The sequence below is a fragment of the Pyxicephalus adspersus genome, chromosome 4, assembly GCF_032062135.1.
Source record: "Pyxicephalus adspersus chromosome 4, UCB_Pads_2.0, whole genome shotgun sequence".
NCBI lineage: Eukaryota > Metazoa > Chordata > Amphibia > Anura > Pyxicephalidae > Pyxicephalus > Pyxicephalus adspersus.
Window position 1 is genome coordinate 117,476,688 of NC_092861.1, and position 25,239 is coordinate 117,501,926.

General features: G+C 40.9%; 1 protein-coding gene across 1 annotated transcript; it reads left to right on the plus strand.

Moving 5' to 3' along the window:
- Window positions 1–8,562: 8,562 nt before the first annotated feature.
- LOC140330125 (cystatin-like) lies at window positions 8,563–10,234 on the plus strand. Its single transcript, XM_072410449.1, has 3 exons — window positions 8,563–8,786; window positions 9,764–9,880; window positions 10,071–10,234. Exons 1-3 carry the CDS (start codon window positions 8,583–8,585, stop codon window positions 10,152–10,154), a joined length of 405 nt encoding a protein of 134 aa, XP_072266550.1. The 5' UTR covers window positions 8,563–8,582; the 3' UTR covers window positions 10,155–10,234.
- Window positions 10,235–25,239: the final 15,005 nt, after the last annotated feature.

The following is a 25,239-nucleotide window of genomic DNA, read 5'->3' on the forward strand; positions in this document are numbered from 1 at the left end:
ACTGCTGAAAAGGGATAGGCCTCTCCTGTTCTGTGATACTCTATGCTGAAGAAGAAGGGACCCCTTGGAGGATGATAAATATCAGGATCCCATGTGTGCTTAAATTTGGGAGTGTCACAGCAGGGGTTACTTACTTGGCTAAATATCCAGAATGCTGCAATGGGACATTAGTATGGGTTGCAGCTCTAACATATAAAATAAAACATAAAACATTTAAATAGGCTTTCTTATGCACCAAAGTGCAAATATAAAATGGTATACAGTCTGCCAAGCGTTATGCTTTACTGCCTTGTTAAAAAGTTTATTACTGTGCATTGGTGTGTCTCTCACTGGTACCTGAAGAGTTATTACATCATCTCCCTTCATGGTACATCCACCATGTATTTCTCCCAAACATGATGTCTAGGTCAACAAATGGATGCTTCTCACATCCTAAGAGGGTTTTTTTTATGACCTTACTTCAAACTCGGGCCCTGATTAGAACTTTGTCTTAAAAAATATATAAAAGTTGCAAGGAGCCCATGGTGGCTTTTTCTTTCATCCTTACACTGCACGGCACATGTGCCATGTAGTGCAGAGCTCATCTGAATATGCAGCACCATAGAAGTTGCCATCCAATAGCCAAAGAGGATCGCAGTATGGATGTTGAACACAGAACTCCAACCAAAATATAAGATAAAAATGAGTATCATCTTAAGATACAATAATAAAACTAGATCTAGATTTTGCAGCAATATTTATCTTTAAAAGGTTCCCCCACAGTATATTTGGTGCTGCCTGATGTTCTCCGTTACAGTTTCCCTTCCTATCAGCATTATTCTTTTTAGCACATTGGCTCCTTGTACTGCTGCTTCTATCATACTGCATCCCTGCTGAACAAGTATGGCAAGATGACATATATTACTTACAACAATAACATTTGCAGTTGACTGCAAATCTACTGAACACTCAACTGCGTTCCCCATTAATCCCATTCAGAAACCATTTTGTTCAAGCACTTGCAGTGGATCGCAGAATGGCGTCAAGTTGCTTCTAGCTGCGTTTTTGCTTTTCTTCCACTAAAAGACGAACAGCACGAATGGCAACACATAAACTACAGCAGATTGTTGTGTGCTTGGGAGCATATAAAAATGCATTTTTTGACCACAACAAAGAAAGGGGCCTTAAAGATGTATTTATGATTACAGAGCTGCTTTGTCTTTTATAGCTGCCTAGAGTCCAGTTTGAAGTTGCAGACAAAGAAATCAGATCATTTTAGATAAATACTAAAAGCAGAACTTTTAGAAGGCAGTTCTTACCCCTGCCCAGTTCTTGGTCTGACAAGGGTAGGTGGTCAGTCATAGGATAATGCACTGTGGAGATCAAAACACTGAATTCAAAAGTTTGGGTTTCATCCAGCAGAGCTCAATTACTTCCACTAGTGGCACCCGGATATCATTCCAAATACAATCCAAAACAAATTACTGTATGTAATAGGAATATAGTTTGCACATTGCAGTGGTAAACATCATATCAGGTGTTTGGATATATGATACACCCATCTGATTAGCAAATCACAATACAAGGGGAAAAAAAGGATGATGACTCTTGTGTTGAACAGCTTCTCTATAGAGAGATTGAAATATCAGTGTATTAGAGTTGTATACTTTACCTACCCTGGTTGATACTACATTACACGTTCCTTGATATTAAAACAAAAACAGCGAAAACGTCCAACACAATTTATAACAACCCTTAAAAGTTTTATGGCAAAACAACTTTCATTATTCTAGTATTATTCTCCCTATTCAATGTACAACGCTGCTTATTAAGCTGGCGCTATGTAAATACTGTTTCTTAATAATAACTGCAGATAATTCAAGCAATGCATAAGCATATTTATCTACATATTCACTTGAACTTCAGCACTTGTAACAAAAACTATACCACAATTATTGTTCATTTTATATAACCGACATCTACTCACATCATTCTTCGACAGAAGATTATACAGTTTGTGTATAGAAATTATTGTCCTCATTATGGGAATACAAACTTGAAATGAGTTCCTGTTTAACAAAACAAAATGCTCTTGACATAAACTAAGCATGTATTTGTATAAATATATATTTTATTTTGAACTGGAAATAATAAAGCAGATAGAAGAGATGAAAGTGATTAGAACATATGAGGCACTGGCAAACCTGTATGGTCACTGGATTTTACACTAAATCAGTGGTCGCCAACTGGTGGTCCACAGAAAATATTTGGACATCATTTGCAATTTTTATGTTTTATTATTACTAAAACAATAAATATTATTCTAATAAATTCTTATATTCTGAATGACTATTTTTGCCTTATTTTGCACTATATTCTAGAGACTGAAAAACAAGGGAGGCGCACTGTGCCGTCAGTGTAGTCTTATGTTGTATGAGGTGTTGCCTAGCCGTACGCTTCAGTATTGTTTCCACCATTACAACATTCACCCTGCTCCGATTGTTTTATTTTATTTGTTTATTTCTCAGATGCTGTTTTAGGTAAGTATGACCCTAACTGTGTATTTTCTTTACCTGTTATATTTAGTGGCATCAAATAGTTTGACTTTGATAACTATCATTTCTTGTTTGGTCTTAGATTTTAGATTAGATTTCATTCACAAAATAAATCCATAATGAGTGAGAAAGAGTCTAGACTCCATACCATACAAGTGTCCCCATACAAGTAAACAGAATGGTCTCTTTGTATCAGTTTGTAACTGACAGTCATCAACGTTTCCCCTTACTTAGTGATACAGCAGTTTTCCTCTGTTAACATTGCCTACTGTCAGGGAAACTGGTAATGGTTTTCTAGCACATCTTGGAGGTTGCTCTACAGCAGGGGTGTCCTTTTTTTGGCCCCCAGGGAATTCCGAAAGTGAATTGCATCTGGCCCGCCTGCTACTACGTTTTGCAGTGAGTGATGGCGCTACTACAATTCCCGGCATCACTGCGTGGCCCCGCATTGTTGTTCTGTTCCACAGATGCAAGTAATGCTGGGAGTTGTATTCTTGGCATCACTCGCGTCTATGTGACAAGTGAGATCTCTGCCCCTCCCTGCCCCCCTCTCACACATCACAGGCAACTTAATCGCAAAGGCAACTCAAGTCCAGCCCAGCACAAATATAGGGATGCTAGGGATATCTTTCTGTGTGAGAAGGCTCCGTGTAACAGTGGGGAGTGGGGAGGGAGGCAGAGAGGGCAGCACGTTATTCTCCTATGACAGGTGAGGTGTAGCTTTCCTGTCACTATAGTCTTGTAGTGCAATGTCTATGCAATGTTCTGCCATTCAATGTCTCATTAGATGCCTCCACTTCTGTGTCATACTCCGGATATATATAAATAAATATATGTTTAACATTTTTATTGTTGGTAGGTCATTTATTTTTTTTTTATTTTTTTTTTTTTTATATTTACTTTTTTATTAGCAACCAATAAACACAGACAATTACAGAACTCAAACCAGTGTATACAGATGGCAAAAGCAAATAAAAGCGTGAAAAGGCATACAATTTTACAGAAATAATCATATCCAGTAACTCGGGAGAACATATAGCATGCCACGTAATGATAAATGGAAAAGAGAAATAAATTGTATATGTACATAAGAACATTTCCGTTATAGCAGTAAGCAATCTACCATTAGGTTTCATTGGTCGCTGATTTTATATTAAAGAGTATAGAAAAAGAGAGGAGAGAAAGAGGAGGGGGGGAGGTGCTGTATAGGGATAAAACAGAAAAGATGGTAGTGGGGAGGGGGGGGCAGGGGGAGTAGGGATTGGTGCACAGTGGAGGCGCTGTATGCTCACGGTAGTGGGCGAAGCAGCCGCAAATAATCTGCAGTGGTCTTAAATTCGTCCCAATAATACCAGGTGCGTATAGGTCTACGTGCTGAACGGTCTCCTGCACTCATAAGCTCCTCCATGTATTGAATATCATTTACCCTGGTCAACCATTGCTGCACAGTAGGTGGAGCAGTTTGTCTCCATAGCGGGGGGATGCAAGCCTTGGCTGTTCAACAAATTGGTAGGTCATTTAAAATATGATATAAAAATTTTTTTTTGAGTTTAAAATTAAAAAAAAACATGCTACATAAAAATAAAGTACTTCACAAATGCCTTGTGCTCAGTTTAGAGGGCACCAACCCACATGCAAAAGTGCGGGATGACAGATGGCTGCAGGTAGGTCCAGGAAACAGTATCAAAGGCTTTTCTTATGTCCAGGGATAGCATCATTGCAGACACCCCTTTTTTATGGGCTTGATTAATCAACGGCATTATACGTCGAACTCTGGGGCATGAATCCCACTTGGTTCTTGCCAATTAGAGATAGGATACCAGTATTAAGGCGCCTGGCCAGGATAGCAGCCAAGAATTTGACATCCAAATTTAGCAGGGAGATGGGCCTGTAATTAGCCCAGGTGGAATGATCAGTGTTGGGTTTAGGTATCATGCAAATGCTAGCAGTGAGCGTATCAAGGCCGAACTTCCCAGCACAATGTGGTTAAATAAGCTGGTTAGATGTGGAGTTAGTAGGTCACTAAATTGCTTATAGTAAGTGGCCGAGAAACCATCTGGACCTAGCCGTTTATTTGGTTTCAAGTTCTGTATGGCCCGCTTTACTTCCTCCTCCTCAGAGATTTCAGCTTCTAGAGCTGCCTCTGGAACAGGTGGGAGAGGTATTGATTCTAGGTAGGATTCCAATTTACCAAGAGGTCCCACTTCTTGGCAGCATATAAGGAACAGAGAACTCCAGAATTCTTCCAGAATTTTGGATTGGCGACTGGTAGGGCCAAAACCAGGAATGTTAAGCCTACGGGATTTGTGCTGTCTATCCTGTAAACGCAATCTATTGGCTAAGAGTGTGTCTGCTCTGTTATCCCTGGAATAAAATTTGTTGCCAACCCAGCAGAGGTGTTTCTCAGCCTGGTTATTCCGGAAGAGTCCCAACTCAGTGCAAGTTGCTTCCAATTGTTTCTTAAGGACCTCTGAAGGGGAACGCTTGACCTGGTCAAGCACAGAACTATATTTTGCTTCCAATTCCGTGGTCTTTGCCAATCTTTGCTTTTTTTACGTAAGTTGTAAAAGTTTGCCTCTGCTGACCGCCTTATAGGCATTCCAGAGTGTCGCAGCTCTAATCTCAGGTGTATAATTGCAGGAAAAATAATCCCGCAGATCTTGCTGGATCATAGCACCCACCTCCGGGTCACCTAATAAAGCATCATTTACTGACCACCCATTTAATCAAGGTTTGTCATATTAGGAGGAGAGTGAAAAAACCACAGCATCATGGTAAAACCATGGGATTAGTGCATTTTTACATTCTTGTACTTGGGGAAGCAAGAGGGTTGAAATAAAGATATGGTCAATCCTAGTCCAGACATTGTAAGGAAAAGAAAAGTGCGGGTAATCTTGTTGTAGGTGGTGTAACTCCCTCCAGCTATCTACCAGATTATGTTGTTGCAAGAACTTGGCGAATGGGCTGGGAGTCGAGCTAAGGGGTACCAGCTTCAGCAGGGCTCGGAGCTGTCAGCTTTCTAAAGTAGTGTGTAAATTTAAATTGGAATCACTACATAACAACAATGTGACCTTTTGATGTTGTTGTATTTCTGTCAGCAGGCTACGGAAAATGGGAAGTTGCCTAGAATTGGGAGCATAATAGGAAACTATGGTTATCTGCACATCGCACAACTGCCCAACCAAAATAAGATACCGACCATCAGGGTCTTTGATTTCTTGATCACAGGTGAACGGCAAAGACCGCCTAGGGCCAATAAAGGTGCCCTTCTGTTTGGTAGGGCCGTTGGCCTTGTGGATAGTGGTTACTGAAGTACTTTGGATAGGAAGAGTTTGAAAAGTGTGTCTCTTGGAGACAAATAATATCAACCTTCTGTGCATGGAAGCCCCAGAAAGCCTTGACTCTCTTAGCAGGGAAGTTCAGCCCCTGCACATTCAAACTAAGCAATGATAATGGCATGGCGAATACAGTAATACAGCATCACAGTCAGCATCTCTGAGATAGAAATAATAGAGAGGTCCGGTCCCAAAAGAGAGAGATGGGGGCAACAGGGTGGGAAGAGAGGGGGCGCACAATGACGAACACTAAACAACTCCAAAAAAAGTGCACTTCACCCTACTCGGAGGCCAAGAGTGCATACAACAAACATCGTTACAATGTAATAGGGTACTTGTTCTGAACAATAAAACCGGTTGGCTTCTAAGGAGTGCACAGTGACCACCGCCTGAGAGAAGCCAAGCTCAATGTGAATATGACCAATGTCAAGGCACCAAGCACACCACAGAGACAATAACAGTAAAGTAATCCAAAATTAAGTTAACAACCAAAAACATAATTCCTGAGAATCACATCATTGTCAGCAGAATCTTCTGGCCATATATTTTAGCACAAAAATAGAGGATAATGAGCATGTAGAAGAGGTAGGAAGAGTCCATCATGTTTGCCGCGAAGATCATCCATGGCTTTAGACAGGTAAGAGCAAAGCCTCAGGGATTGGCTTCTGTCATGGCACGGGGGTGTTCATCATGCTGACGCCTTTGGAGATGGGAGCTGGAGGGTGATGATTGAGGGGACATCCACTCAGATGCACGCCAGGCCCACTGCTGGTAATTAGGAGGGTCAGGCAAGGAAAAACCCAGGTCATGAAAACATCCGCTTCCTCCGGGGTGGCCACTATGTAGGTGATATCTTTATAGATGAAAGATAATTTGAATGGGAACCCCAATCTGTATTTTATGCGATGGCGTTGCAGTTCTAATAGCCACGGTTTAAGTGCCCGCCTTTTCTGGATGGTAGAGGGAGCCAGATCCACAAATATTTGATAATCATAGCCCTGGAAGTGTAATAGAGCTTTGTCACAAGCCGCCCGCATCAGGCGCTTATTGGTTTGGTAATAGTGGAACGCAATCACAATGTCATGTGGTGGGCCCTTAGGTTGGTGTTTGGTAAGGGTTCTGTGAATACGATCCATCTCTAATCGGTCTATGGGGATGTCTGGTGCCAACTACTGTAATAATGCGGTATCCGTGGAGTTTAGATCCACTATTGATTCAGGCAGCCCCCTTATCCTTATATTAGCGCGGCCTGCCATGATATCCATGTCCTCCAGTTTATAATGAAGAACTTGGATGTCAGATTTCACGGAGTCTATATCCTCCTCATGGCCTTCCAGGACAGTAGTAGTGTCATTCATACGCCCATCTAGCTGCAATGTACAGTGGTAAAGCTCCCCAATATCCTGTGAAAAATGATCCACCAACTTCTCAAACTGTGCATCAAGGGCTTGGTGCAACATAACTTGCATTTTAGCCAAGAGATCTGGAACCTTAGGGGGTTCAGGCTGCATTGGCACTGGGGATGGAGGGAGAGTAGGGGAGCCCTGCAGGGAGATTTCTGACTCACTGCACTGAGGACCTGAAGCCACGCTGTTCTCTGGGCTGCTGGACGCCATCTTGGCTGTAACACGCTGCAGCTCCCTCCTGACGCGCTGTGCACCTTTTGCTAGGAACGAAGCCCCATCTTCTCCTGATGGTCCCGGGAAGCTGTGGTCCAGAAAAGGCAGTGGTGCGCTCGGTGCTCGTGGAATATAGGGCAGTTATCTCTCAGGTGGAGCGGAGCTCAATCAGGCAGCTGCCATCACCGAGCGCCGCGCATGCGCACTCCCCTGTTGGGACTTTTTTATACTGCAGGTAAGTGCTTTGTGTTCTTTGATGTTCTGCTGCCCTCACCCTCCATCATTTTTGTGTTACATTCTAAAGAAAAACTTTAAAAAGGACAGATCTGCAATCCAAAGTGAGTTTTGTAGTCACCATGTCAGGAAGGACTCTGGTTCAACAGCAAGAGCACAGGGGAGAAAACTACGTATAGACTGGCATATAAAAAATAACCAGCACTCATTCCTCTTCCTACCATATGTGAGTGCATACTGATTGTCAAGATGACTCTGTCACATGGGGCTGGAGAATAGATCCTTTGCTTTGTGTAAGCACCTAGTCTCTACATTTATTGTAAATATAAGTAATTACAACTACACTCTAAAGTCTGTAAAACCTGGCAAACAAATTACTAGGCAGCACACATGCAGTTGGATAGGCTAAAATCTGATGCCTAAAAGCCTGATTTTGGGCAGAGGAGGAAGGGTATGGGTGTCAAAAAACTATAATCACATTAAAATTACAATAACATTTTAACCTGTGCTGCACTTGTCCAAATTCGTCCACGAAGTGTTGAGCAAGGCTGTCATGTCTTTACTTTACAACATACGGTTCCATTTCTAAATTTTATTAAATGACTTTACTTATACATTGTTGATAAGATAGATAGGATTTGTTGCAATATTTGTACTTATAAAATACTTGTGCAATAAAATATTATCAGATTTTTTTATTAATGAACTAATCAATCTGGCAAATCTTAAACATACTGAAAACACATTAGTCTTATCACATCTTAGATATTCCATATCTGCAGCCTTGTGTGACTATAAAAGTGTCTCTGTGCCTCTGTTCTGCCATCATTTTCTCTCGTTGTTCTCCTTGTAAAGGAATCATGTCTGCAGGATTCTTCCTTGTGGTTGTATGCTCACTATTTTCTCTTTTTACAGCTGAGATCTTAGTTGGTGCTCCTGAACCGATTGATCCCAACAACCAGGGAGTCATAAATGCTGCCACCTTTGCTGTTAATAACTACAACGAGCAATCAAAGAAGGACTATGAATACAAGCTTGTGAAGGTTGTGTCAGCAAAACACCAGGTACAATCCCACATATGGTATTTAGCTTTGTTTTATGTTTCATAATAATAATATTAATATTGCTAGGAGGGCCTGAACTGGTAAAGCAACTCATCAATAAATTAAGCAGAAAATTCTTCAGTATGTTGCTTTAGTGCTGCTATATTGTTTCATTAGTTAAATGTTCTCAATATTACACCTGTAATGTGTGGGGGTCATCAGGAGGAACAAGTAAGAGCTGCAGGGGATTCAACAAAATTAAATCTTTTTACTTTTTTATATAGATTGAGAAAGAGTTAGAACTCTTACAAGGTATTTATTGCTGTCTGTTTCAACATTGGGGAATTTTTCTTTCCCATTGTCACCAAGGAAGTGATAAGAAATTCATATCGTGTTGCAAAGTTGCACTGCAGATAGCCCTCATAGACTAAAGCTGCGTACACACTGTCAATTTTTGTCGTTGGAAAGGATCTTTCACGATCCTTTCCAACGACAAGGGAGTGCACGATGCATGAACGGTGCTGTACATACAGCACCGTTCATGCTCTATGGAGAGGGGAGGGGGAGAGCGACGGAGCGGCACCCTGCTGCGCGCTCTCCCCTTCACTTTCATTACGATCGGCTGTCGTCCATCGTCCGTGGATCCGGCAGGTCGGTCGTCCGGACGATGGACGACACCGACTGTACACACGGCAGATTTTCGCCCGATAATTGGCCAATGCCGATTATCGGGCGATAAAAATCTGACGTGTGTACGTAGCTTTAAGCTGAGCTGCCCATTTATATCCATGTGCAATGCACAACAACACACAATGCAGTAAATAGCAATTCATCAGAAGCTTGTTCAATGGTCAACACCACAGATAAACCCGGGTACTTCGATACTGCTTTATCATTACTATTATTTACAGGTTATGATTTAAAAGCTGGCATTATGTTTAGATGTAGAATAGAGTTATATTCAGTACTTAACAATATCTATGTCAATGTTTTTTCAGATTGTTGCTGGAGTAATCTATTCAATAACTGCAGAAATTGGAAAAACAGACTGCAAGAAAGGCACCACAAGTGATGTACAATCCTGCAACCTGATTAAAGATTCACAGCTTGCTGAGGTCAGTAATACCTCTCCATCCTTCCAATTTATTGATTTTTAGCTTTGTTTTATGTTTCATAATAATAATATTAATGTTGCTAGGAGGGCCTGAACTGGAAAAGCATGTATATTTTTTAGTGTATTTTGTAGGTAGTATTTCTTTGTTGCACTTGCACAAAATGAATATTAATTATTCTTTTCTTTTACAGACCCTATACTGTTCATTTAGAGTACTGGTAGTCCCATGGGAACATGTGGAAACCGTCCAATCATCCTATTGCGGGCCTCGCTAATATGATCACCACAACTGAACTGAATGTATATTTTAGCAACACTTCTAAGTGTAATAAACTTCAAAGATCTGTTTCACCAATATTACTGTGTTTTGTATCTTACTGTGTCAGAGTCAACCTGAGTCCATTCATTAGACAAATAAAATAATAAAAGTATAAGTGCGCTACTTTGGAAATAAAAAATGTCTTAACAATAAACAAAAACTCCAAATACTTTCAAATTTCTTAAAATGTATAATGTATCCGACAGTATTACAAAGATAAAATTATGCTAAGGATTTCTCTGAGCTAGATCAGAGTTACCATTAAAGTATTTATCACTCCCATGTCTCTGGCTGTGCACCACTGGTATGGATGACAGTGATAAACAAGTAAAAGGTTTCCATTGAAAAAATGTACTCAGTAGTATAGTAATGTAGACAGCTTCAAATCTGTTAACATGGATAATGCTAATGTAAATCTTAGTTCCAATATAGGCCTCAAAGCAGTGGCGGAAAAAGCCAAGAGCAGGTCCCTGTGCACAAATAATTTGGGGCAAGGGCCAGGTTTCTCACAAGGGTGCCATGTCCACTAGGGGTGGTATTAAAACTTTGGTATTTGGAACTGGAGTTTGCTGCTGGCAGAGCAGCTTCTTGTAACAGGAAGCACAAAGTGAAAGTGAATATACCAAGTTCAGATACAGTGCATTCATGACATCTGTATAGTACACTGGTCGCCAACCTTTTTGGACCAGCAGACCACTAAATTTGCTGGCTCCGGACTGCGCATGCGCAGGTAGCCAGTTGTCACTCAAAGGGGAAGTAACTTTCCCTTTAGTGAGGTCATGATGTCAGAACCCGCCCATTGTCCCATCGCATATCTGAGCCTGTGATGGGAGAGTTGACGGGCTGTGTGTGTGGCCTGGGATTTGTACGGGGGTTGTCGTCGGAGGCTCTAACTGGTGAACCCCGCTCAGGGATGCACCGGCCAGAGCCATGGACCACCAAAATTTTCTTGCGAACCATTGTTTGGTAACAACTGATATAGAAGGTATCACTGGTCTCTTTTTATTCCATTTTCCCTGCTCTGGGCTCTCCCCTCTCGCTCATTTCCTCTGAAGCCTCTCTACCCCTCCATTATTTCAAATCTCTCTACCCTTTCCTTCCTTCTCTTTATTCCCCCTCCCTCCACTTTCTCTTCTCTCTTTTCCATCTCTCCCTTCCTCGCTCCTTCCTTTCCCCTTCCCTACGTCTGTATCTCCCATTTCACTCCTTCCCGCTCCCTGTGTTCCTCCCTTGTATCTTTCCCTCTCCCTCTCTTGGTGATCAGGTTAGTGATTTGTTATATTTACCTATGATTTAAGAATTTTTTTCTTTTAAATGCTTGACCTGATGATACAAATGAATTAAGTAAACAATTATAAAAGAAAGCAAAGTGATTTTTCTATCTGTGGTTCCTTACACCAGTCCCAAAACAACTAGCGGGTCCTGTAGTCACATTGGGGGTCAGTGGATAAAAACAAAAGAAACAAATTATGCTTTTACTTTGCTGGGATCCATGGGCTTGGCTCCATCAATCACCCCTCCCCCCAGATATGAAGTATTCAGCTTGTTTAAGGTAACGGCCAGATAAATTGTAGCCTATAGGGGAAACTTTCTTTGGTTTGGTTTTAGATAGAGCTGGGAAAGGATTGAAGAGAAGTAGTACTCTAAACTGTACTGAATTCTCTTCTTTGTTACCCTGCTAGATGTAACCCAGCCAAAAACCTAGACCCAGTAACACTGACAGATTAGTAATGGTAACAATAAATGTATTTGAGGACGACAGGCTCTGAAAGGAAAAATGAGTAATATGCAGTGATAAGACAACAATACTCAACAGCAAATATATATAAAAGATGTTCCCTTCTCCTAACACCCGTCAACAACTTCTCAGTTAGAGTTCCCAAACTCCTGAAGATATATTTTTTAATCCAAGGGTTGAAGATGAATGAGTCTTGCAATAAAACGTCCCAGAGTTCTAACAGTCTGATGACAAGATTAGTTCCATTAGAATATTGCAGTCAAAGTAGTATATTCAATCATTGAAAATGACCAGTGGCCTTCCACCACTCTGTAAGCAGTTGGAGATTTTTCCACAAGTAGTCGTCTCCATTGAAACAGACATTGTTACAGTGGACCTTCATGCAGGACACAGCATCCACAGCCCTATATACATATATCTTTTCTCCCCTCTCAAAACAATGGGTGCTTTTCCTCACTCTCTGCCTGGGGAAGGCAGATCTTTCTTCTCCAACATAAAGTCAATCCCAATCATCTCCCTTTCACAGCTCACCAACAAGTCCAGTGTCTGCTCAGTGGTTCCTGGGTCTTAATGGACCGGCTTTCTAAGCAGCAGGAAAGGTACAAACAGTAATATCATTTTTACCAGGGGCTACAAAAGTGCTATGTGTTTTGTAACCCGAGGTGATCATTTGTAATAGTCTTAGGTGGAAATCTATCACTAGTACATGGGCCCAAGAATAAAATACAGTGATTCAGAACAGCTACATTCTACAAACATATGTAAAAAGAATATATATTCCCCATAAAGTGGAAATGTACTCGGTGGTGAGCTTCTGCCATAATCAGCAAATGTGCACAGCATACTTACCATGTATGACATAGATCTACCTGTGTGCAACCCCTTGCTGCAAAGACAAGTCCAGGACCCTGTCACCTCTGCATCCATCTTTGCCAGGAACTTCACAGTGGACTTCCAAGGGCACAGAGATCCTCTCTGGATATTGGATGGCCACTTAATATGTCATTTCTGCACATGCACAGGTTCAGTACTACTTTACATGTGCAATGTGGAGCTTAAATATAAAACTAGAAGGAGTCATGGTTTTTCGCTTTTACAAAAAAAACATTGGATGTCTCTATTGTCAATAAGCAATACCTCCTGGTGAATTTTTGTTTTTTTTTATTTAATATAAAGAGTTTTTGTGACTTTGCATTCACTAAAGACTTTCAAAGTCATTCTTATATTATATTATCTGTTATCAACACAATGATCTCACAGATGGCTGCACTTCAAAAGTACAGTTGCTAAATCAGCTGCTCCAATAGGTGGCCAATTGTTTCCTCATGTTAATAAATATTGCATAACCTCTGCTACATGGTCCTAATCCAAGAATATGAACAATGGAGTAAACAGAAGGTAAAAACTAGGTGTAAGGTTCTTAGTTAATGAACATTGCTTTACCCAGGAACCATTCCCTAAATCTTTCTCTGTAGTCTTTGTCCGTTGACAAGACCCACTTGGCTTTAGGGGGCCTAGCACATGGTTGCCTTCAAGACTTAAGTGTGCCATGGATGTGGCTAGAGAGGGGCAAAAACTGACAGTTAACCAGGGAACTTCCCTAATGGATAGGGTCAGGTGAAAGGACAAGGATCTGTGAAGAAACCAAGAGTCAAATGGTGAGATATGAGGCAAAAGGTCATATGTGTGTAACAGGGTCACTTTAGGAGTTCAGGGTTTACATTTTAAATATTTCTGGAACTGAGTTATCCACAGACAAAAATGGTTGATTGTCTGTTGCTGCATAGATGGTACCTGCTTTGATGCATCACTTATGAAGCCTCTTCATATAGTTAAAGAACAGAGACCTGGGGAGATTTTGGGGCCCCTGGAACATTGCATGCTGATAGAGGGGGATCAGGGCAGTTGGCACTGAGGACCTCTGAGACCTGGCTAGGTTTGAGATTTCATCCATTAGGACAAGAATCTGCAGGAGCATTCATTTTTAGGACTGGGACATTGGGGATAAGGTCATTCTAGAATGAATATTCTATTACCCTTTGCTGTATGTAAATGACAAATTGTGTTGGGACTTTTTTATACTGCAGGTAAGTGCTCTGTGTTCTTTGTTGTTCTGACCCTCCATCATTTGTGTGTTATATTCTACAATAAAACTTTAAAAAGGACAGATCTGCGAGCCAAAGTGAGTTTTGTAGTCACCATGCCAGGAAAGACCCAGGTACAACAGGAAGAAACAGGGGAGAGAGCTACATATAGACTGGCAAATAAAAAATAACCAGCACTCATTCCTCTTCCTACCATGTGTGGGTGTATAACAGGGGTGTCAAACTCAAATACACAATGGGCCAAAATGAAATATTAGGATAAAGTCGCGGGCCAACCTTGATATTTATTGAAAAAATTTCTACAATTGAGGAAGGTCACTAATAATTGTCAACAGAGGAGGGGTTTGGCCCGCACGCGTGGGCCTGAGTTTGACACTACTGGTGTATACTGATTGGTTGTGAAGATGACTCTGTCACATGGGGATGGAGAATAGATCCTTTGCTTTGTGTAAAGCAGATAATTCTTCAGTATGTTGCTTTAGTGCTGCTATATTGTTTCACTAGTTAAATGTTCTAAATATTACACCTGTAATGTGTGGGGTCATCAGGAAGAACAAGTAAGAGCTGTGGGGAGACCCAAGAAAGTTAAATCTTTTTATCCTTTTAATCCACAGATACACACAGTTACTTCAATACTGCCTAATATTTTATACACATTATGATTTAAAAGCTTGCATTATGTTTAGATGCAAAATAGAGTTATATTCAGTACTTAACAATAACTATGTCAATAATGTTTTTTTTCAGATTGTTGCTGGAGTAATCTATTCAATAACTGCAGAAATTGGAAAGACAGACTGCAAGAAAGGCACCACAAGTGATGTACAATCCTGCAACCTGATTAAAGATTCACAGCTTGCTGAGGTCAGTAATACCCCTCCATCCTTCCAATTTATTAACAATATCATTATTGTTATTATTATTATTATTATTATTAATAATAGTAATAATAATAATAATAATAATATTAATAATAATAATGTTGCTATGAGGGCCTGAACGGGAAAAGCATGTAGATTTTTTAGTGTTTTTTGTAAGTAATATTTCTTTAGTGCACTTGCACTAAATGAATAATAGAAGCTTATATGTCACTGCTATGTAAGAAAAAGCTTTTCTGTCACTCCCAATAGTCATTTAGGACATTAAGGGGTCCCGGCTGACTTTGTAGTAATAGAGAAACATTTTGTATTATATTTCAGCATGTGTTTTGTGTTTTTTACAATAAGATTGATAATCACTATGGCTAACAAGTAGGACCAACAGTAATATAAGACTAATTATTATTTTCTTTTACAGACCCTATACTGTTCATTTAGAGTACTGGTAGTCCCATGGGAACATGTGGAAACCGTCCAATCATCCTATTGCGGGCCTCGCTAAAATGATCAACAACAACTCAAATTAATGTATATTTTAGCAACACTTCTAAATGTAATAAACTACGAGTATTTTTTTCACTAATCTTACTGTGTTCTGTGTCTTGCTGTGTCAGTCATATTGATAACTTGTCCATTCATTAGACATTAAAATATTAAAAGTAAAAGTGCGCTACTTTGGTAAAAAAAAAATAATGTCTTAACAATGAACAAAAACCCACAAATACTTTCATATTTCCCAAATGTATCTTTTATCTGACAGTATTACAAAGATGAAATCACACTAAGGATTTTTCTTGACTAGATTAGAGTTACCATTAAGGTGTATGTGACTCCCACGTCTCTGGCTGTGCACCACTGGTATGGATGACAGTGATAAACAAGTAAAAGGTTTCCATAGACATAATGTACCCAGTCGTGGAGTAATGTAGACAGCTACAAATCTGTTAATGCTCACCTATATTGTAAATTTTGGCAACAATGGAGGCCTTAAAGCAGTGGTGGAAGTAGCCAAGCAAGGGTCCCTGTGGACAAATAACCTGGGGCAAGGGCCAGGTTTCTCACAATGGCACCATGTCGACTAGGGGTGGTATTAAAACATCTTTATTTGGAACTGGAGCTGGTAGACCAGCTCTTCTGTAACTGGAAGCACAAATTTAAAGTGAAAGTGATTATACCAGGGTCAGATATAGTGCAGTAATGACATCTGTATAGAAGGTCTCACTTGTCTCTTTCCATTCCATTTTCCTTGCCCTGTGCTCTCCCCTCTCCCTCCTTTCCTCTGGACCCCCTCTCCCCCTCATTCTATATTTATCCTTTTCCTTCTCCCTACCCCCCCCCCTTTCTCTTTTTTTCCCTTGACTGTGGCAAAACATAGTTCAGCAGACTTGCATCCTGCACACGATACAAAACCCCTGAATCCCCCCCCCCCCCCCCCCCTTATTACCCTACTCACAACTTTAATACCTAACCCCTACCCAAGTAAAGACCACACCATATGTTGGTTAAATGGCCCGTAGGCCTTTTTTTTAACAAAATATTAACTAAATACCTTTATAAACAATATAAAACAACATAAATACAATCAATTATCAACAAAATAATATACACGTAATAACTTTAAAATTAAGTACCAATTAAACAATAACAATACCAGATTCAATAACAATACAGATTCCCCAATTTAGCTTACTAGTTACTGGTACTCCAAGGCCACAAAATTATTTCTGTTTGGGGTCTGCACCTTAAAACACAATTGCTCCCAGCCGCCCATACTCCCAGCTCAAGAACAAATATTAACTTTTCTTTTCTGTGGAGACTCCCCCAAAACAATTTTACACCAAACCAGTAACCAAAAACCAGGGACCCTAAAACCATAATTTTTAACAACCAGCACACTCCCCTCGAGGACCTCAACCACCCACACTAATGACCAACCAAAACCCCCACACTGCCACCCAATAACTCTACTAACAACAACAAGAGGGAGGGATGGTGGGAAAAACTCCCTGTTCGCTCTCTTTCTCCGAAATGGCTCTTACTTCCTCTTCCTGACCTCTTAACTCTTTCTGCCCCTCCTATACCTCCTCCTCCTTACTCCCCTCTCCCCATTTGGGTCCCTGAAACCATAATTATTAACAACCAGCACACTCCCCTTGAGGACCTCAACCGCCACAGCGCCATAAGCGAGACACCTCACGTTTGTGCAATCCTCCAGACCTGCAATGCCCGTTGAATCCTGTCCTGAAGGCCCAGGAACCAAAAATTTGTATCCACATCAGTCAAATGCACCCCATCGGACCTCAAATCTACAATCCTACCTATAATCCTGTCTCAACATCCAATTCCCTATGCCTCACCACAAAACCCACATTTTCCAAACCACAAACCAATCCATGTCTTTATTTCACTTCTTACGGGCCCTACTCAAACATTCCACCAACGTGGCCCCTCTCCAATTCAACCTGCCCACCATATCGGACCACACCACTAGTAGATGCCTAAAGATCGTCTAAAGCCTCAAAAAATCCCAGTTAATGTCTCTGAACAACTCCAGCACCGGCCAATTCCCAAATCATTCTCACCAACATGTAAAACCAACACATAAGGCACCCGGTCCAACCTCACAAAGTGGTGAACTTCTGGCATGACTTTGCTCCATTGCAAACCCGGAATACCGAGCCACCGAAGCAGACCTGTCGCTCGAGGGATGCCCAGCTGCCTTCCATGTGAACGAATAGCCACTCTCGGTGCACCCCTTGAAACGTAGGAATCACCTAAGATCCAAACCAATCCGGGGAAACCACCTGTAACAAAAACAACATTGACTATCTTTCCCAAGTTAATACCAAACAACTCCAAAAACCACTCACTTATTCCAACCGGAAAAAATCATGAACAAAACCACAACCTCCCTTAAACATAAACAGCCTAAACCCCACCCTGAAAATCCCAGATCGACAACCCAAACATGCCCAACTGCCCTCACACCCCACAAGATGCGGGCAAATATACAGCCTAAAAAAAATGGACTCCGCCCAATGCTTTTAAATACATCATCCCCAAACCCCCACCGGGCCGCCTCCATGGCCGCTCCTATTATAATAAAAGACATGAAAACTTTTCATTCAAACCTTCCGCCTTTAAACATTTGCCAAAATCTGGTACCTTGACAGCCCGCCCATCTTCATGAATAAATAGCAGGCCCTCTCCCCCCAGCCGTACCTTCAAAAATTCCCCCAAAGTCTCCAAAGGGTAGGCCACTCCCCCATCCACCTTTACTAATTACACAAAAAAAAACCCTGCCCAATTGATCTGTTTTTGACCTGGCACTCCATAAATTTACTCTTTTCCTTCACCAATCCACCTCCTGCGCTTGTAACCCCCCGGGCGATTAGTCGTGGGCTCACCAAAGAATGCTATCACACCAAAGAACGCTATCACAAAGGCTGCCCTAAACAGAAATGCTTCATACCCAGATGCACAAACCGTATCCAACCTCCCCAAGACTGCCCTCAAATTAGAAAATGATATGCAACCCCCACTGCGTCAGTGAAAGGCTCCAGCTTTGCACCAACTACCAGTCCTTTCATCCAAACCGACAGCTCGTTGTATTCCTCTAGAAATTACTGCCAAATCAGCTCTTTATTCAACTAAATAAAATGCATCGGGCGCTGCGCTCCTGCTGTAGGTGCAGCCAAACTTCTAGCAAACATCTATCTCAGTTCCTTCAGCTGCATCTTTTTTCTCGCACCTGCTCGTACTACTTTGTCCACCAACCCGCGCAACTTAGCTTACGGCAACCTACACTTGTCCATCATCCGAATGATCGTCCTGGCGGATCCACAAATGATGGACGACGAACGATCTAAATGGAAGTGAAGGGGGAGAGCGCACAGTGGGGTGCCGCTATGTTGTTCTTCCCCTCCCCTCTCCATAGAACAGAACGGTGCTGTATGTACAGCACTCGTTCATACATCGTGTAGTCGTTTGTCGTTGAAAAGGATCGTGAAAGATCCTTTCCAATGACAATTATTGCACGTGTGTATGTAGCCTATCTCTCCAATAACTGGCATTTTTTCATTGCTGGAATAATGGGCCTAAGCAAGGAACCTCCACCAAGCTTGACTGTGGCCTTCAGACTCTTTACTGCTAATCCTTGCTGCTCTTCAAATATTCATCAAATATTCAGCCACATTGCAGCCATATTGCAAATTTGGACTCCAGAGTACCCGCTGCAATTTTTCTACAGACCAGGTCTTGTGTTTTTGTGGCTATGCTGCATTTGGCTTTGTTTTCAAGTTGGGGGTGTAAGTTTTTTCTCAAGATTTCCATGAAGACTGCTTCTGATTCTCAAACTTTTTACCACTGAGGAACCTTTGAAAAAGACTTTGGAGTCTCTAAATCAGTGGCCAGTGGAAAGAATGTTCCCCCAAAATAGTGGCTAGAGTACCACCCTTAAACACCTAAAAACATCTCTAGAGCTCTAAAGCTGGCTCTACCAAGTGGCATTGGTCCCAGAACTGATGTAGACATCATCACATGGGAAATCGACATGTTCAAGGAAGCCTTAGTAACCTCCTAGAGCAGTGTTTCTTGATCTTTTTATTGTGGGTATAAAGATATAGTATATTAGCGTAGCGTGGGAAGAAGGCTTTGTACATTGCTGGCAATAGGGACTACTGCTTTTTCAGATCTTTGTGTGTTTTTTGTACTTCTGAAATGAGCTTCATCATATTGTGATTCATTTATGCTGATACTGTTATGTTATAAATATGATACGTTATATCATATAATCATATCATATCATCACAAAGAGTTCTTCTCAGCCATTCACCATAAAACAATCTGTAAAAACTTTTGAATTGTTAAAGTAATACTGAAAAATAATAATCATGTAGAACAGATGGAAGTAGTGGAGTTTGGGGGGAGGAGATGTTACACAATGCAAACAAAACTTAAGTAATGGAATAAAACAGAACCAGAAAAATAGTTTCCCCCACTTCCTAGCATACTCTAAGCAGGAAACATTTTTTTATACGAAGTAAATGGTTGGGATAAAATCTTTGGAAACTCTTCACATACAATTAGCATTTGGAAGCAAGCTTCAGACCTAATGTAACAGTTTTGATGAGATGTTGCTGTTTTTACAGGCCTCTTATTTAACTTGCATCACACTGCAGGAAATGGCAGCTGGAATGAGCAAGGAAGCCTAATTCAGTAAAAAGTAAAGACTAATTTGCTGTACTACAATTGCTTACAAGTGACACTATAGGATTCTAGCTGTGTTTATTAGAAGCTGCAGCAAGTCAGATAGCACCCACCACATTTCTTGTATAATGGACACCCTTTCCTCTCCATTCTTACTGTCCATGGCCCGACCCTTCCAGCCTTTGGATTTCACTTCTTTCAATCATGCAGGCTGGGGATCACATCTAGGTGTTACTATGTCTTACTGCTTAAAGGAAGCAATGAACAGCAACCTGCTAGCCCCTTCCAACAGCCATAATCTACCTACATTCTACATAGAAGCACAAAGACACAAAGTGAAGATTTCACTAGGTATAAAAAAAGGAGGGGAAAAGGAAGAACCAGGAAAGTCAGACTATACCCAGATTATATGTCAACCTTAAAGATTTAAATCTCTAAAATCTAGCTGTAAAAATAAATGTATCTGACACCATTTTAATATGTGGCAGCTTCTCAAGAATGCAACAAGATCACCGAGCAATGTGTCATTTCTTGGAGCACATACACACACATTATCAACACTTATAGCCTAGATACAGTAAATCAGTTTTCTTATTTTAGTTGCATGTCTAAATTTAATTCATTGTTCTTGGGATAGACAAAACAAAATGGGACTGCACGGTGATGGTGGTGTGCTGAGGCGAAGGCAAGGATTCAAGGGAATCTTCTTCTGTTGTAAAGAAAAACAAGAATTACCTTTGATTTTAAGAAGAGGAGAAAAAAAAGCATAGTAGTTCTAAAATAACATCTGGCAAAGCAGAGACTAATAGCAGGAATGTTATGCAATAATCAAACAGATCAGTGGGAATTTTCTTTGCAAAAGAAACAATCAAAGTCTTTTTTTATGTTCTGTTGCAGTTTTTAAATTAAGAGACCCTGTCACCAGGAAAAGCATTTCAGGGTTCCATGGAACCTTGGCTGCAAATGGCTGTAACTCCCCTAACTCACTGGCAGCTAAGTAAATAGTTTTAAAGCTTGCCTTTAAAATGCTGTAAAATGTCTATGCCGTACTTTTTTGTGTTTTCCAGCATTTTAATTTTTTAAATGTTGCAAGCAACGTTTCAGATAAATGTCATAAACGTGCCTCAAGGAAACGTCCTGGTGTAAATTAGCCCATTGGAATGCATGGGGATTTCAAACATGGGCTTTAAAGCCTCAGTGTCAATCACAATACCCAGGAAAGCCGGCTCCGTAGCCGGCCCATCCGTCTTGTCGGCCGCCAACGGAACCCCAAACCTTTCCGCAACATATTGCAAAGATGCCAACAGCACCCAATAAACCGATGAATTGGCCGGGCCAGTGCACAAGAAATTGTCCAGACAGTGAATGACTTCCGTCACAACCCTAACAACCCACTCCAGAAATGTACTGAATGTTTCAAAGAGTGTGCCATGAGGTAAGCCACTAAAAACTTTTAATTTTGTGAGAAGAAATTTTTTCCAAAAACTTTCCAGCAAAACTATCAAAAAAACTTTCCCTATGCACTTTGTCTTCCCTATGTCTTTTTTACTTCCTCTTCCTGACCTTTTAACTCTCCTTAACTGCCCCTCCTCCTCCTTACTCCCCTTCCCCTTTAGCTCTCTTTCAACCAAAAAGTTAACCCTATGCTGTCTGCTCCCTGTCTGCCCACTCATGTCGGCCTTCCCCTTTGCTCCTTTCTTCGCACGTTACAGGCCTAAGTTTCTTATCTTTCTCTTCCCTCTTCCTTCCTCTCTCTCCTCTCTCCTTACTTCTCTAGCTCCCTTTTCCCTCCTTCCCGCTCTCTGTGTTTTGTTTCTCCTTTGTATCTCTTCCTCTCCCTCTCGGTGATCATGTTAGTGATTTGTCATATTTATCTATGATTTAAGAAGAACTTTTCTTTTCAACTGCCTGACCTGACAATACAACTACATTATGTACCGTATTTTTCGCCCTGTAAGACGCACCCAATTTTAAAGGATGAAAATCTAGAAAAAAAAAAGATTCTGAAAGATTATTCCCCTTCTGATCACTCATGTGCCATTCATACCGGTATTCCCCTTCTGATCACTCATGTGCCATTCAAATTCCCTTTCTGATCACTCTGTGCCTTTCAAATTCCCTTTCTGATCACTCTGTGTCATTCAAAATTCCTTTCTGATCACTCTGTCATTCAAATTCCCCTTCTGATCACTCTGTGCTTTTTTTCCACTGTACGGCAGTTAGGACAGGGAACAGCAGGTGGCGCTGTGCCGGCTTCTTTCGCTCTGCTTTACAGACAGGAGAAGACACGTGCTGCTTCCAGAAAGAAGAGGAGACAGACGCTGCTGCAGCCAGAGACACACGGCATCGGGTGAGTATATTATTTTAGTTATTTTATCACACCTTTGTCGTATAGGACGCACTAACTTTTCCCCCCCAGTTTTGGGGAAGAAAAAGTGCGTCTTATACTGCAAAAAATACGGTAATCAATATTAAAAGAGGAGGCAATGTGATGTTTCTATCTGTGATTCCTTTCACCAGACCATAGGCTGCGTACAAACGTGCAATATTTGTCAATGAAAATGAAAAATCCATGACAGATCATTCACAGGTCAACAAAAAATTAGTTTGGATAATCATCAGAATCCACAGCAAACGTTTTTAAGTTTTTCAGTTATTTAAGCAGATTTCAGATCTGTTTTCAGTGTTTCCCTAACACGTACAGTTCTTGAGTTATGAGTACAATTATAGTTAACATGCATGTATTTTGTACTAAAACTTAAGCACCATGGAAGTGAATGTTCATACATATTCAGTGTGAAGTAAAATATGGCACACTGCGGTATAGATCCACTGGACAGTGTCAGTCAGGTACCATTGTTTCTTCAGAAATGCCTAGAGTATGATTTCCTTGTGTACTCTTTGTCTGGATTGTCACGGTACAGCAGGGGTAGGAAAACTCCGGCCTTGGGCCAGATACGGCCTAGCCAGTAGTCTGTTCCGGCCTAACGCCCCCCTGGTGGATCCGGCCTAATCCCAGCCGGCAGTGATCGAGCTCCCGCGGCTCCGGGTATACTCAAATATGAGAATGACCAGTGGCCTTCCACCACTCTGTAAGTAGATGTAGATTTTTCCACAAGTAGCCGTGTCCATTGAAACAGACATTGTTACAGTGAACCTTCATGCAGGACACAGCATCCACAGCCATATATACAAATATCTTTTCTCCCCTCTCAAAACAATGGGTGCCTTTCCTCACTCTCTGCCTGGGGAAGGCAGATCTTTCTTCTCCAGCATAACGTCTATCCCTATTATCTCCCTTTCACAACTCACCAACAAGTCCAGTGTCTGCTCAGTGGTTCCTGGGTCTTAACCTCCTGAGCGTTACACTGAGGTCTAGATTTCTGTACCAAAAGTGATCCACTGTTTTTCATGAAATTTTTTTTTTAAATTGTATCACAGATGGCTGCACTTCAAAAGTACAGTTGCTAAATCAGCTGCTCCAATAGGTGGCCAATTGTTTCCTCATGTTAATAAATATTGCATAACCTGTGCTACATGGTCCTAATCCAAGAATATGAACAATGGAGTAAACAGAAGGTAAAAACTGGGTGTAAGGTATTTAGTTAATGGACATTGCTTTGCCCAGGAACAATTCCCCAAATCTGTCTCTGTAGTCGTTGCCTGTTGACAAGACCCACTTGGCTTTAGGGGGCCTAGCACATGGTTGCCTTCAAGACCTAAATGCGCAATGGATGTGTCTTGGGAGGGGCAAATCTGACAGTTAACCAGGGAACTTCCCTAATGGATAGGGTCAGGTGAGACGACAAGGACCTATGAAGAAACCAAGGGTCAAAAGGTGAGATATGAGGCAAAAGGTCATATGTGAGTAACAGGGTCACTTTAAGAGTTCAGGGGTGAAACTTAGTACATTTTAAATATTTCTGGAACTGAATTATCCACAGCCATCAGGGCAGTTGGCACTGAAGACCTGAGACCTGGCTAAATTGAGGTTTGAGATTTCATCCACTAGGACAAGAATCTGCAGGAACATTCATTTTTAAGACTGGGACATTGGAGATAAGGTCATTCTGGAATGAATATTCTATTACCCCTTGGAGCTGTATGTAAATGATAAATTCTGTTGGGACTTTTTTATACTGCAGGTACCGGTAAGTGCTTTGTGTTCTTTGATGTTCTGCTGCCCTCACCCTCCATCATTTGTGTGTTAAATTCTACAATAAAACTTTAAAAAGAACAGATTTGCGAGCCAAAGTGAGTTTTGTAGTCACCATGCCAGGAAAGACCCAGATACAACAGGAAGAACCACAATGGGCCAAAATAAAAATTAGGACAAAGTCGCGGGCCAACCTTGATATTTATTGAAAAAATATCTACAATTGAGGAAGGTCACTAATAATTGTCAACAGAGGAGGAGTTTTGCCCGCACCCGTGGGCCTGAGTTTGACACTACTGGTGTATACTGATTGGTTGTGAAGATGACTCTGTCACATGGGGATGGAGAATAGATCCTTTGCTTTGTGTAAGCACATAGTCTCTACATTTATTGTAAATCATAAGTAATTACAACTACACTCTAAAGTCTGTAAAACCTGGCAAACAAATTACTTAAATGTTTTAGAATTCTTTGGATCAGTACTAACCAATACACATTTTTTAACATTAGTGGCAGCACACATGCAGTTGGGCTGAACTCTGATGCCTAAAAGCCTGATTTTGGGCAGGGGCAGAAACACAGAGAAGGAAGAAGGGTAATGGTGTCAAAAAAGCATAAACACATTAAAACTACACTAAGACTGTAACCTGTGCTGCACTTGTCCAAATAAAGAATTTGTCCACGAGGTGTTTAGCAAGGCTGTCATGTATTCACTTTACAACATATGATTACGTTTCTAAATTTTAATAAATTACTTCATTTATACTTCATTGTAGATAAGATAGATATGATTTGTTGCAATATTTGTACTTGCAATAAAATAATATCAGATTTCTTTTTTAATGAATTTATCTTACTGGCAAATCTTAAACATTCTGCAAACACATTATTCTTATCACATCTTAGATATTCCATATCTGCAGCCTTGTGTGACTATAAAAGTGTCTCTGTGCCTC